This window comes from Staurois parvus, unplaced genomic scaffold (assembly GCF_062004578.1).
Source record: "Staurois parvus isolate SC_StPar_1 unplaced genomic scaffold, SC_StPar_1.0 ptg000387l, whole genome shotgun sequence".
In the NCBI taxonomy this organism is placed as follows: Eukaryota; Metazoa; Chordata; class Amphibia; order Anura; family Ranidae; genus Staurois; species Staurois parvus.
In genome coordinates, this window is record NW_028318183.1 from 6,127,636 (window position 1) to 6,144,017 (window position 16,382).

A 16,382-nucleotide genomic window follows, 5' to 3' on the forward strand; every position below is an offset into this window, starting at 1 on the left:
TGCTCCAAGTCCATCCCCACCATCTGGGGCTCTGGTGAATAAGCAGACTGGGGCTTAGACTCCGCACCCTGGAGAACCCTGGCCTGTGGATCTTTAGAGTCACTGCCAGTCGGTACCTGATAGGGACATAAGCCAGATTGTAGGGGATCAAGGAGGTTATTGTTGGTGAGGTGGGAGCTTAGGCGATTATAGGCTAAGCGCTCAAGAAGTTTGGATGAAAATGGCAGCAGGGAGGTGGGTCTAAGGTTGTTTAGGTCGGAGGGATCCAGGGAGGGTTTTTTAAGTATGAGAGTGATGTGCACGTGCTTCAGAGGGGAGGGGAATTTGCCAGTACTGTAGAGAGGGAGAGATTAAAGATGTGAGTGAGCAAGCGTAGGATGGAGGGTGATCGTAGGAGTTGTGTGGGGACAGGGTCAAGGGGGCAGGTGGTAAGGCGAGCTTCAGAGAAGACCTTAGTGACCTCTTCAGGGGTCGAAGGAGTGGAGTCTTGAGGGGGTTTTAGCGTGAGGAATGTTGGGCGGGGTGGAGGTCTGGACAGTGGTGAGGTCGAAGGAGAGGAGTGTTGAGGGGTTTTCGTGTGAGGGATGCAAGGTGGGGCGGAAGTCTGAGCAGTGGTGATGTCCCTGCGAATTGCGTCAATCTTGCTTAGGAAGTGGTTAGCAATCTCGTGGGCGGTGAGTGAGTGTCAGGGATCCCGGCTCCGTCTGCCGCAATCGCGGCTCTGTCCCCCGCGCATGCGCATTGGCGGCAGATCACGCCGGGACACAGGAACTAGGTCCCGGCGAGCCGCGGCTGACAGGACGCCGCGCATGCGCAGTAGAAACCGCGGGCGCGCCTCAGGCGTCCAATGACAGCCGGGGGCGCGTCCTAGCCAGCCAATGACAGTGCAGGGCGCACTATTTAAAGATGCCCTGCACTGTCACAAATTGCCGCAAGGTCTATATGTGATCCTGAATACCTGCTCCTGCTGTGACCCTGTTTTTTGACCCTGACTACGCTGCCTGCCCCTGAGATTGACCCGGCTTTGTTCTGACTATTCTACCCGCTCCTGTGATTGACCCGGCTTTGTTCTGACTATTCTGCCTGCTCCTGCGTTTTGACTCGGCTTATCCCGACTGTTCCTACGGATTGATTTACCTGGCTGACCCTGCGTGTGACCCGACTACTCCTAGCCCGCCGATTCGGTACCCCGCTTACCCCACGGGGCCACTATCCGTACCACCCTGCTGGGGCCGCCATCCTCTTCACAGCTGGCTCTCCTGGTACCTACATACATCCCCGGAGGCCTCCTCGGCCGCTGGTGGCCCGCTCAGAGGTCGTGACCTGGCCCGGGACTGTTTCAAGTCCATCCCCACCATCAGGGGCCCTGGTGAAAGCACAGCCCGGGCTTAGACCCCACGCTCTGGGTAGGTCTACCAGCTGGCAGACGGAGGGCTCCGCCTGGCGGATCCTAACAGTGAGGTACTGGCTGGAGGTGGGGGTGGCGAGAGCAGGGAGTTGAAGGTGGAGAAGAGCCGGTGAGGGCTGGAGGAGAGGGTATTGATGAGGGTTATAAAGTAGGCTTGCTTGGCAGCATGGAGGGAGGAAGTGTAGGTGAGGAAGGCGGATTTATATCGGGTGAACGCTTGCTGGGATTTGGTTTTACGCCAGTCGCTCTAGTGCGCGACTGTGTCGCTTGAGGTTTTTGGTATGGTCAGTCTGCCAGGGTCGAAGCGGTCAGGGTCTAATGTTTCGTGTGGTTAGGGGTGCTAAGGAGTCAAGAGCGGCTGACAGCGAGTTGTTATAAACAGTAGTGGCCAGGTCAGGGCAGGACAGGGGAAGGATACTGTCATAAAGTTGGTCAGCTGAGAGTGGAAGGGGGCAGGGTTCAGGTTGCGGAGGTTTCGGCTGGTGATGGTTTGAAGTTTGGGGGTTAGGTGTAAGAGGATGAGGAGACGGAGAAGGTGATGAGGTTGTGGTCAGAGAGGGGAAAAGGGGTGTTTGTGAGGTTGTGGGGGGTGCAGAGATGAGAGAAAACAAGGTCCAGGGTGTTCCTGTCGTAGTGGGTGGAGGACTGTATGCACTGTGCGAGTGCAAAAGAGGTTAGGTGGAGGAGTTGGGATGTGGCCGGGCTAACTGTTTGTATCATGGCAGAGTTATTTTATGTTATATAAATATATAAATGCATCCATTTTATACTTTAAATCTTGCATATCTTGTATTCAGGTATTGGCTTGCCGCAGTTCTAGAACTTTGAGTTTTTTTTGCTGAGCACAGGTGGTTTGGTAAATACATACTATTGATGTTAGGCTGACTGGTCTGTAGTTTCATGCTATACATCTTGATCCTTTTCTGTAAATTGACACCACATTTGTTCTACACCAGTCAGCTGGTACCATTCCAGTCAGTAAGTTGTATTTAAAAATTAGTAATAGTGGCTTGTCTATAACTGTGCTAAATTCCCTAAGGAACTGAGGGTGTAGACCATCTTGACCTGGTGATTTGTTCACACTAAGTTTCTCCAGTCTCTTTTGTACCTGGTTTTCTGTCAGCCACAGGGGTACCTTTGGTGAAGTGTCATTAGTGTTAGTGTTAAGACTGTCAAAACGCATTTTTTCATTTCCAATATATTTATTGAAAGGTTTTACACAAGACAAAGAATAGTAACCTTCCAAAAATCATTACACCATGACAATATAATCGTCATAAAAATACAGATAAATGGTATTAAGGCATTGTGAAAAGAGTGGTATGCACCACTAATACACAAAATATGTATGTTCTTTGTGGGTGTAAAGGGAACCCCATACACATAATCAATATCCAACCCCATTAGGGGTCAAAACGCATTTTTTTCATTTGTAAAGACTAACAAGAAAAAATTATTTATTAGATTTGCCTTTTCCCTGTCATTTGCGGCCAGCTTTTCCTGTTCATCTGTTATGAGTCATATCTGGATTTCCACTTTTTTACTATTGATACATTTGAATAAAAAATGTTAGGATTTGTTTTACTTGCTGTAGCAATTTGCTTCCCATATTCTATTCTGATGGCTCCCTTGCATTTCTTGTTGCATTCCTTGTAAATCTGGATTACCAGGGGTATCCTATTTTGTACTTTTTAAAGGCCTGTATTTTCTCATTTATCTCTTTTTTTAACACCAGAATTTAGCCATATGGGATTGGGACTTTGTTCTTTTAGGTTTGTTACCCAATGGAATACGATGACTAATGCACTTGTTTGATTAATCTTTAAACACTCCTACTTGGCTCTTTGTTTCAAACATTTGGTCCCATTGACTGTCGTGCAGTAAGGATCACAGTCTACTGAAGTTAGCTTTTTTTAACTGACCAGAAGAGACAGGAGACCCGTGAAGACTCAGATTGAGCTCTGCAGTCACTTTTGCAGCAGTTGTTTTCCTATTCCTGCGCAATGTCCTTTTGTTCAGTTGACCATGTCCACCATGCTCATGCTTATCAGACGACCTTTTCCTGGAAGCTGTATATGCCATCTTAACCTTTGATACTGTACCTCGCAACATGGCAAATTGGTAACTTCAGTCACAGAGACACCATCTAAGCGGCATCAAAAATTTGCCCTCTTTGAAGTTCAGTAAGCTCTGACATGACTCCGTATTACTAGCAGCACATGGAGTGAAGGACGGAAGTGAGGCTTCCCACCTGTTAGCTAGGTGTCTCATCACACAGCAGAAGCAAATGGTGTTATATCACTTCTGCTGATCTGAGATTGTGAGCTCTGAAGATCAGGGCCCTCTGATTCCTCCTGTATTGAATTGTAACTCTACTGTCTGCCCTCATGTTGTAAAGCGCTGGGAAAACTGTTGGCGCTATATCAATCCTGAACAATAATAATAATAATAATGCAAAACATGCTGTCACTTTCACACCTGCAAATTTCCATTTTTTCATTCCAGAAACACTCTTTCTGCCGCTTCTGGATCATCACAAATTTTAAAACGCAAGTTTAGTTTACTGAATAAGCTGTACTTTTATTTCAAACATAATACTTGTATGTACACTGCATGTCACGTTCCCAGGGCAATAAAATGCCTTTCAATTTGTAAAACGTTTTGCACTAATTTTTTTTTTTGTGGAAAATTTCCATTTTTTCTGGTTTCAAAATGTGCAGAAATGTTACTTCTCTAGGCTGGTGTTCATTTTGTTTCATTTTTGATATATTTAATGTTTGCATTAACATTTTGATTTGACAAATAGTCCATTAATGGTAGCTTAGGTTTGTGGACGTTCTGCGTTAGAAAGCCATCCTAGAATACTAGAGACCGAATAGCTGGATGCTAGATGGCACACGTAGCGGAAGATTTTTTTGTACAGGAAATATTACTCTTTTTAAACTTTCAGCTTCAATTGAATCCTTTTTAAGAAGGATTTTTTTTTAATGTGAATATTACAAATAATAGATGAATGACTGTGATTGCATTAATTACAACAGAGTGGAAATGTGAAAATCCCCCAGTTTAGCAACTATGGGGTTGATTTACTAAAACAGGGGAGTGCAAAATGTGATGCAGCTGTGCATGGCAGCCAGTCAGCTTCTAACTTCAGCTTGTTCAATTAAAGGAGAAGTACAGCCAAAGCTCTTTTAGCTGCACTTCTCATGTGGATCATAGGAGTGCAGTTCATTCTAGACTCCTGTGACCTGTTTTCAGCTGACAGTGGTCTGAAGCCCGTTGTTGGCTGACATCACTCAGCCGGTCCAGGCTGGGGAAAGATCCCAACTTCAAAGTCGGGATCCACCCCAGAGTCTGGAGCAGCACCTGGCTCAGCCTCTCAGCGATCTGCTGGGAGCATGAGCCAGCCGCTTCCTCCTCCTCCACAACCCAGTGCACCAGTGAGCACAAGGAGGGCAGTGCAGACAGCGGTGACCTTATAGCTGTGGTCGGCAAGCCGCGGCTCGCGAGCCACATGCGGCTCTTTACACATTTTAATGCGGCTCTTCTGTGTGCCGGGCGCCCGCTCCCCTCCCTCCTCTCGGGCGGCCGAGGACTCTGCAGCTAGCCCAGCAATGATTGGCCAGTCTCGCTGCCACTCACATCCTGATAGCTAGTGATTGGCTGTCAGGATGTGTGTAGGCGGGGCAGCGTGACGAACGTGAGGGGAGCTAGGCTCCTCTCACAGTCCGCCCTGAAGACCGGAACAGCGCGGGGAACACGGCGAGAGGAACGCGCGGAGCAAAGGTAAGTGAATTGACACAGGGGGGACTTGGCTTACTACTTGCTACTTACTTACTACTACTATATGAGGGATGAATTAATATGGGGGATGAATTACTATATGGGGGATGAATTACTATAGGGGGGATGAATTACTATATGGGGGATGAATTACTATAGGGGGGATGAATTACTATGGGGGATGAATTACTATATGGGGGATGAATTACTATATGGGGGATGAATTACTATGGGGGGATGAATTACTATAGGGGGGATGAATTACTATAGGGGGGATGAATTACTATAGGGGGGATGAATTACTATATGGGGCATGAATTACTATGGGGGATGAATTACTATGGGGGATGAATTACTATAAAAACTTATTGAAACTAAAAACAGTGTACCATCCTATGTATTTTCAGTTTTAAAAATGTGGCTCTCAAAATAAATTTCAATCGTGGTTTTGGCGAGATTTGGCTCAGTTGAAAAAAAAGGTTGCCCACCACTGCCTTATAGGATAGATTTGTACACACGGATCAACCAGAACTTTATGACTACACACCTAATAGTGAGTAGGTCTCCCTTTTGCCACCAAAACTGCCCTGACATGTCAGGGACTCCACTAGACCTCTGAAGGTATGCTGTGCTATCTGGCAGAAGAGCCTTTAATCCTGTGATGTGGTGTCTACCAGGGGCGGACTGACAACTCATGGGGCCCCCGGGTAATAGGGGATCATGTGGCTCCTGTGTCCTTGCCCACACTCAAAAAAACCTATAAAAAAGGTACCAGGGGCATTTCATGGGGCCCTCTACTGACCCCGTGCCCTAGGGCTCGAATGGTCAGTCTGCCCCTGGTGTCTACATTGATTGGACTTCCAACACATCCTACAGCTGCTCAATGGATTTAGATCTGGAGAATTTGGAGGCAAAGCCAACACCCCAAGCTCGTTGTTGTGTTCCACAAATCGTTGTTGACATATTATCCTGCTGAAAGAGGTCACTGTCATCAGGGAATATGATTTGCATGGAGGGGTGTACAATGTTTAGGTAGGTGGTACGTGACAAGTAACATCCACATGAATGGTAGGGGCAAGGTTTCCCAGCAGAGCATTGCCCAATGTCTACACCAGCTTGTCTTCTTCCCATACTACATCCTGATGCCATGCAGACACCCCCGGCCATCCACCATGTAAACGAAGACGTAATCCATCAGACCAGGCCACCTACTTCCATTGCTCTGAGCTCCAATCAATGTTATTTATTTCACCTGTCGGTGGTCATAAACTTCTGGCTGATCCGTGTATACAGATAGATGACAGAATGATATATAGGTAAGACAGAAACACACTGCCTGCCCACATTCATTCTTATTGGCAGTCCCATACACCGAGCACACACACCTGCATTTGTGCCAGTAATACACACAACACTGCTGTACCGTGTCATCTGGTGTGCTAGGAGTTCTAAAACGAGGCCGCAACAACGTTTTATAGGCTTCCACACACTGTGCAGCCCGCTGAAATCAACAGACTGCCCAAAACACATGCACTCTGACTCACCTTATGGGGTGAACAAGCCCACAGGACAGATCAGATTGTACATACACACATATGTAGATATAGGACAGATCAGATTGTACAGACACACATATGTAGATATAGGACAGATCAGATTGTACAGACACACATATGTAGATATAGGACAGATCAGATTGTACAGACACACATATGTAGATATAGGACAGATCAGATTGTACAGACACACATATGTAGATATAGGACAGATCAGATTGTACAGACACACATATGTAGATATAGGACAGATCAGATTGTACAGACGCACATATGTAGATATAGGACAGATCAGATTGTACAGACACACATATGTAGATATAGGACAGATCAGATTGTACAGACACACATATGTAGATATAGGACAGATCAGATTGTACAAACACACATGTAGATGTGGACAGATCATATTGTACAGACACACATGTAGATGAGGACAGATCAGATTGTACAGACACACATATGTAGATATAGGACAGATCAGATTGTACAGACGCACATATGTAGATATAGGACAGATCAGATTGTACAGACACACATATGTAGATATAGGACAGATCAGATTGTACAGACACGTGTAGAGGAGGACAGATCAGATTATACAGACACATATATGTAGATAGAGGACAGATCAGATTGTACAGACATGTGTAGAGGAGGACAGATCAGATTATACAGACACATATATGTAGATAGAGGACAGATCAGATTTTACAGACACACGTGTGTAGACGAGGACAGATGAGATTGTATAGACACACATATATGTAGATAGAGGACAGATCAGATTGTACAGACACACATATGTAGATAGAGGACAGATGAGATTGTACAGACACACATAAGTAGATAGAGGACAGATCAGATTGTACAGACACACATAAGTAGATAGAGGACAGATCAGATTGTACAGACACACATAAGTAGATAGAGGACAGATCAGATTGTACAGACACACATAAGTAGATAGAGGACAGATCAGATTGTACATTGTGTAGATGAGGCCCGATCAGAGATGGATGTACATAGACGGTACGATCACATGAGGTAGGTCGGAGTTAATGGCCACTCGCCCACACGGGCTGATATCTCGCAGACTACACCGAGCGATCCTCCGGGGTGTCGGTGCCCGGTAACCCGGGTGTGCAGCTCTCAGGTTATCCCGGGTCAGCCGTCACCTTCCAGCGGGCGGCGCTCAGCCAGTAGTAGGCGTGTCGTGCCGCGTCTCTCTTTACGGCGGTGTTTGCAGCAGCGGCGTGTGCAGTGTGAGGACAGGAGAGACCGGCTGGATCCCGGGCTGTGTGCGAGTGCGGCTCCTCTCCTCTCCCCGGCCGGCCGCCTCCCTCCCTCCTCACCATGGACTATGACTTCAAGCTGAAGCTGACCGGAGAGCGGGAGCGGGTGGAGGACCTGTTTGAGTACGAGGGCTGCAAAGTTGGAAGAGGCACCTACGGGCATGTGTTCAAAGCCAAGAGGAAAGATGGGTGAGTGAGAGAGGGCCCTAAGCAGGCCTGGGGGCCCCTGGAGAGCCGTGCATAGGCCTGACCTGTGTGCAGGGGGCGACACTGAGCCCGGGGAAGGGGGAGGGGACGGGGGCACTGCTCTGTCTGTGTATATAATATATCTATACACACCCCATAATTATATATACACCCCACTACTAGACACACCATTCATCATTGTCATCTATACCCCACAATTCTACATACAGAATACCCCACAGCAAACACAATTCCCTGTATATATACAGTGTGTATATAATATACACCCCCCCCCTGTACAGAATACCCCACTATATCTACATTATACCCCATAGTGTGTGTATATAATATACACCCCCCCTGTACAGAATACCCCACTATATCTACATTATACCCCATAGTGTGTATATAATATACACCCCCCCACTGTACAGAATACCCCACTATATCTACATTATACCCCATAGTGTGTATATAATATACACCCCCTCCCTGTACAGAATACCCCACTATATCTACATTATACCCCATAGTGTGTATATAATATACACCCCCCCCTGTACAGAATACCCCACTATATCTACATTATACCCCATAGTGTGTGTATAATGTACACCCCCCCCCTGTACAGAATACCCCACTATATCTACATTATACCCCATAGTGTGTGTATATAATATACACACCCCCCCTGTACAGAATACCCCACTATATCTACATTATACCCCATAGTGTGTATATAATATACACCCCCCCTGTACAGAATACCCCACTATATCTACATTATACCCCATAGTGTGTGTATATAATATACACCCCCTCCCTGTACAGAATACCCCACTATATCTACATTATACCCCATAGTGTGTATATAATATACACCCCCTCCCTGTACAGAATACCCCACTATATCTACATTATACCTCATAGTGTGTGTATATAATATACACCCCCCCTGTACAGAATACCCCACTATATCTACATTATACGCCATAGTGTGTGTATATAATATACACCCCCCCCCTGTACAGAATACCCCACTATATCTACATTATACCCCATAGTGTGTGTATAATATATACCCCCCCACTGTACAGAATACCCCACTATATCTACATTATACCCCATAGTGTGTATATAATATACACCCCCTCCCTGTACAGAATACCCCACTATATCTACATTATACCCCATAGTGTGTGTATATAATATACACCCCCTCCCTGTACAGAATACCCCACTATATCTACATTATACCCCATAGTGTGTGTATATAATATACACCCCCCCCCCTGTACAGAATACCCCACTATATCTACATTATACCCCATAGTGTGTGTATATAATATACACCCCCCACTGTACAGAATACCCCACTATATCTACATTATACCCCATAGTGTGTGTATATAATATACACCCCCCCACTGTACAGAATACCCCACTATATCTACATTATACCCCATAGTGTGTGTATAATATACACCCCCCCTGTACAGAATACCCCACTATATCTACATTATACCCCATAGTGTGTATATAATATACACCCCCTCCCTGTACAGAATACCCCACTATATCTACATTATACCCCATAGTGTGTGTATATAATATACACCCCCCCCCCTGTACAGAATACCCCACTATATCTACATTATACCCCATAGTGTGTGTATATAATATACACCCCCCCCCCCTGTACAGAATACCCCACTATATCTACATTATACCCCATAGTGTGTGTATATAATATACACCCCCCCACTGTACAGAATACCCCACTATATCTACATTATACCCCATAGTGTGTATATAATATACACCCCCTCCCTGTACAGAATACCCCACTATATCTACATTATACGCCATAGTGTGTATATAATATACACCCCCCCCCTGTACAGAATACCCCACTATATCTACATTATACCCCATAGTGTGTGTATAATATATACCCCCTCCCTGTACAGAATACCCCACTATATCTACATTATACCCCATAGTGTGTATATAATATACACCCCCCCCTGTACAGAATACCCCACTATATCTACATTATACCCCATAGTGTGTATATAATATACACCCCCCCTGTACAGAATACCCCACTATATCTACATTATACCCCATAGTGTGTATATAATATACACCCCCCCCACTGTACAGAATACCCCACTATATCTACATTATACCCCATAGTGTGTGTATAATATATACCCCCCCACTGTACAGAATACCCCACTATATCTACATTATACCCCATAGTGTGTATATAATATACACCCCCTCCCTGTACAGAATACCCCACTATATCTACATTATACCCCATAGTGTGTGTATATAATATACACCCCCCCCTGTACAGAATACCCCACTATATCTACATTATACCCCATAGTGTGTATATAATATACACCCCCCCACTGTACAGAATACCCCACTATATCTACATTATACCCCATAGTGTGTATATAATATACACCCCCTCCCTGTACAGAATACCCCACTATATCTACATTATACCCCATAGTGTGTGTATAATATATACCCCCCCACTGTACAGAATACCCCACTATATCTACATTATACCCCATAGTGTGTATATAATATACACCCCCCCACTGTACAGAATACCCCACTATATCTACATTATACCCCATAGTGTGTATATAATATACACCCCCCCTGTACAGAATACCCCACTATATCTACATTATACGCCATAGTGTGTGTATATAATATACACCCCCTCCCTGTACAGAATACCCCACTATATCTACATTATACCCCATAGTGTGTGTATAATATATACCCCCCCACTGTACAGAATACCCCACTATATCTACATTATACCCCATAGTGTGTATATAATATACACCCCCTCCCTGTACAGAATACCCCACTATATCTACATTATACCCCATAGTGTGTGTATATAATATACACCCCCTCCCTGTACAGAATACCCCACTATATCTACATTATACCTCATAGTGTGTGTATATAATATACACCCCCTCCCTGTACAGAATACCCCACTATATCTACATTATACCCCATAGTGTGTGTATATAATATACACCCCCCCCACTGTACAGAATACCCCACTATATCTACATTATACCCCATAGTGTGTATATAATATACACCCCCCCCCCCTGTACAGAATACCCCACTATATCTACATTATACCTCATAGTGTGTGTATATAATATACACCCCCCCACTGTACAGAATACCCCACTATATCTACATTATACCCCATAGTGTGTGTATATAATATACACCCCCCCCACTGTACAGAATACCCCACTATGTCTACATTATACCCCATAGTGTGTATATAATATACACCCCCCACTGTACAGAATACCCCACTATATCTACATTATACCCCATAGTGTGTATATAATATACACCCCCCCTGTACAGAATACCCCACTATATCTACATTATACACCATAGTGTGTGTATATAATATACACCCCCCCTGTACAGAATACCCCACTATATCTACATTATACCCCATAGTGTGTGTGTATAATATACACCCCCCCCCCCTGTACAGAATACCCCACTATATCTACATTATACCCCATAGTGTGTATATAATATACACCCCCCCTGTACAGAATACCCCACTATATCTACATTATACCCCATAGTGTGTATATAATATACACCCCCCCTGTACAGAATACCCCACTATATCTACATTATACCCCATAGTGTGTATATATAATATACATCCCCCCCCTGTACAGAATACCCCACTATATCTACATTATACCCCATAGTGTGTGTATAATATACACCCCCCCACTGTACAGAATACCCCACTATATCTACATTATACCCCATAGTGTGTATATAATATACACCCCCTCCCTGTACAGAATACCCCACTATATCTACATTATACCCCATAGTGTGTGTATAATATACACCCCCCCACTGTACAGAATACCCCACTATATCTACATTATACCCCATAGTGTGTATATAATATACACCCCCTCCTTGTACAGAATACCCCACTGTATCTACATTATACGCCATAGTGTGTGTATATAATATACACCCCCCCCCCCCCTGTACAGAATACCCCACTATATCTACATTATACCCCATAGTGTGTATATAATATACACCCCCCCACTGTACAGAATACCCCACTATATCTACATTATACACCATAATGTGTGTGTATATAATATACACACACCACACTCTATACAGAATACTCCATTATACATACCCTACAACAAATACAATTCTTCATAATGAGATCTATATTTCCTTCCTCCATTATATGCATAATATCTTGTTATTGTATATATATCCTACTTCGCGCATAATACCCCATAATTAAATATACACCCCACTATGTGTACATCATACCCCATAGATATATATATGAGATATATGCACCTCACACTCTATACGGCATACTATATATATATATATATATATATATATATATATATATATATATATATATATATATATGTGTGTGTGTATGTGTGTGTGTGTGTGTATATATATATATATATATATATATATGTGTGTGTATCTCCTACAACAAACACAATTCTGCACAATGATATATACCCCACTATATATATATATATATATATATATATATATATACACACACACATACATCTTATACCCCATAGTTATACTGTATGCGTGTCTGTATATGTATGTATAATAAGAATATACACACACACCACTCTATACATAATACCCGATCGATATATCCCCCACTATATACGTTATACCACATAATCATATATGCACCCCGATATACATATAATACCTCGTGACTATATAATATCCTACTGTATACATTATACCCCATAGTGATATACTTCACTATATACATAAAAGCCCATAAATATATATATATAAATATATATATATACATACCCACCCCACTATATATTCATAATACCCCACTGTACACATACCACATAATTATATACACCCCACTATATACATATAATACCCTTGATTATATACCCTAAAACAAGCACAATTCTCCATATGGTATATTTACCTCACATACACATAATACCCCATTATTATATGTCTCACTTCACACATAATGCTTCATTATTAAATGTACGCCCCACTATTTATACATTATACCCCAAATTATACCCTACTGTATACATTGTAATATATACAACCACTATACACCTAATACCCCTTGATTATATTCTATCCTACCATATACATTATAACCCATAGATACACCCCATTCTGTACAGAATACCACATCATTATATATACCCTACCACAAACACAATCCTTCATAATGGTATATGTATGTCCCACTATACACGTAATGCCCCATTATTATACTTATTACTCCATAATTAACTATATACCCTACTATGTATAGATTATACTCTTCTATGTACAAATTACCCCACTGTATACATTATACCACATAGTAATATATACCCCCCACTATGCACATAAAACCCCATGGTTTTATATTTCCTACTGTATACATTATATCCTACTATATACATGATATCCCATGTTTATATTGACACCCTACTGTATACTGTACATAACCCATAGGGATATATACCCCACTATATACATAATGCTTTATAGTGCGTGCCTGGGCACTGGGATTATATATATATATATATATATATATATATATATATATATATATATATATATATATATATATATATATATTCCATTGTGTGCCTGTGCACAGAGCTGGGATTTATATTTCTATATACATAGTACCCCATATTGTGCATGGGCATAGGGCTAGGATGCACAATGTATACATAATGCCCCATAGTGTGCCTGGAAATTATGGGGGTATATGTACACCCACATACATACGTAGCTGTTCCACAACATATTTTTACCTAATGCCCTGTAATGTTTGGGCACAGAACTGGTAGATACCCCTCTAATTCATGATGCCTCGTTGTGTGCCAGGGCTCAAAAGTGGTTTATACCCAACTATATATTATATACACCATGCTCCATAGTGTGCCCGGGCATAGAGCTAGTATATATCTTACACAATTTATATATAATGCCCTCCACTGTACCTGGACTCACAGCCGGCAGATATTCTGCAATATATTACATATGTATCATTTAGTGTGTCAGGGCAAAGTGGTTGCATGTATCCTACAGTACTGTATACATAATGCCCCATACTGGACACAGTGCTGGTACATATACTGTTATGTAATGCCCTATGATGTGTCAGGTTGTATATATATTTGACAATATATTATAGCTATAATGTCCTATAGCGAGGCAGGGAACTTTGGTGACGTACATTATAATATATTGTGCCATAGTTTCTCTGAGCACAAAGCTGGCATATGTCCTATATAATATACATAAAGCCCCATGGTGACCTGTGAGATTGTGCTGGTATGTGTCATACTGTATGTACATAAGGACCCATAGTGTGCTCGGGCACAGAACTGATCTATATCTTTATGTATGTATACATTTTTCTCTAATTATTGGGGTGTTAAATGATTTGCCTTTTTTGCACTTTACATATAAGACACTTTGAGGTGACTATATTATCCTGAATATTGGACTTTTGGATTCAGAGGCTGGTGTATTATATTAAGTATACATATTTTATATTACACATGTTGCTGACGTTATGTTCTAAAAGCTACATAATGAGTTGTTCTACAATGACACTTCTTCCACAGTACACAGAACATGGACATTTATTTGAGTAAATATAAACTGTTAAATACCTTTTCTCATAAGCAGTATATAGCAGTCTTGTGACTTTTATCAGTGTTGGGCTGAGCACTGGTTAAAGCTTGTAGGAGGAGTTTTCATTCTGCTCTGACTGTCCTATGAGGCTGTATAACCCCTGACCCTCTGAGCAGTGCTGATTGGCCCTGTGCCAATCACATGCACCCTCCCAAAGAAAAAAAAAAAAACCTCTCTAGCAATACACACCAAACTGAGCATGTGCAGAGCGACTCCTAGAGCTCTGTACTATCAGCAGATGGATCGGGAACAGTAGAAGAGTAGGATCAGAGAAGACAGGATCAAACAGCCTTATTACACAATGCTGAGCATTAACCCCTTAGGCTCCACAGGGAGTATTACAAGCATGCTTTACTGTATATACAGACTGATTTTACTGTTGTGGGTTTAGGAACGCTAACACTTTAATACAATATTATATATGGATAAGGAACACCCTGGGTTAACCAGGTGAAATTGTGTATTTCATTTTTACATAGATATCTATATCTATCTATGTATTACAGGTTATGCATGTTAGACAGGCAGAGTTTGTTGAACATCAAACTGTGTATAATGGTTGGATACAAATAATGTCACGTAATGTAACAAGTTATGTGTATCACTCCTGTATTGCGTGTGAATCATATTTTCTTTGGGCTAACACACAGAATCTACAGAAAATTGCATGGAACTTCTAATGTCCGGTGCACAAGGAGAGGTTATGGAGCTGGGGAGGGGATGAAGAGAGGCCGGGGTTATTTGAAATTGATCAGAAATGAAGTAGGCAGGGCTGACACTACACTGCATGCTTAGGATTTTGGCGCTGTATTGGCATGTCAAAGAGGAAGGCAGAAGCACACTATATTTCTGGACTCATCATAGGTACTTAACTGTAGCTTGTTAAAAGGGGGGAACGTATGGGAACATGTGCATGTACTCCAGAGAGATGCTTTAATACATTAAAAGATGTGGTACATTGCTTCACTTACTACAACATATTATAAATAAGGATGAGCTTGGCATTGGTCATACCCCATATTCTGCCAAACCTAGAGGGAGGCTGTCAGTGCTGGGCCAATCAGCTGCATCCAGTGCAATCCCCACCCTTCAGCTGCATGTGCACAAGGAGCAGGGATGCTCATGACATCACTGACCTAATATGGCTTTACGACTGTATTAGGTCGATGATGTCACAGGCATTCCACCCCTTTGTGTACATGCAGTGGCAGAGAATGTCCCGGCCACAGCTGACTTGGCCTGCGCTGGCTGCTTCTTTCTGGATTCAGAGCAAACCCAAGCTCATCCCTAAATCTAAATATTCCATTGTAATATCTATGACTAATACACTGGTTTGGTATCCTAATAAATGTTGTGCATACT

At 42.6% G+C, this 16,382-nt stretch overlaps 1 protein-coding gene across 2 annotated transcripts in view; it reads left to right on the forward strand.

Annotated features, from left to right (window-relative positions):
* Nucleotides 1–7,987: 7,987 nt before the first annotated feature.
* Nucleotides 7,988–16,382, forward strand: part of CDK8 (cyclin dependent kinase 8) — a 115,235-nt gene continuing 106,840 nt past the window's right edge. Inside the window, exon 1 of one of the 2 annotated variants that reach the window (XM_089685821.1) lies at nt 7,988–8,231. In XM_089685821.1, coding sequence (XP_089541947.1) covers nt 8,104–8,231 — 128 coding nt within the window. In that variant the 5' untranslated portion in view covers nt 7,988–8,103. The remainder of the gene's footprint in view (nt 8,232–16,382) is intronic. The other variant, XM_089685822.1, reaches the window with a different exon arrangement.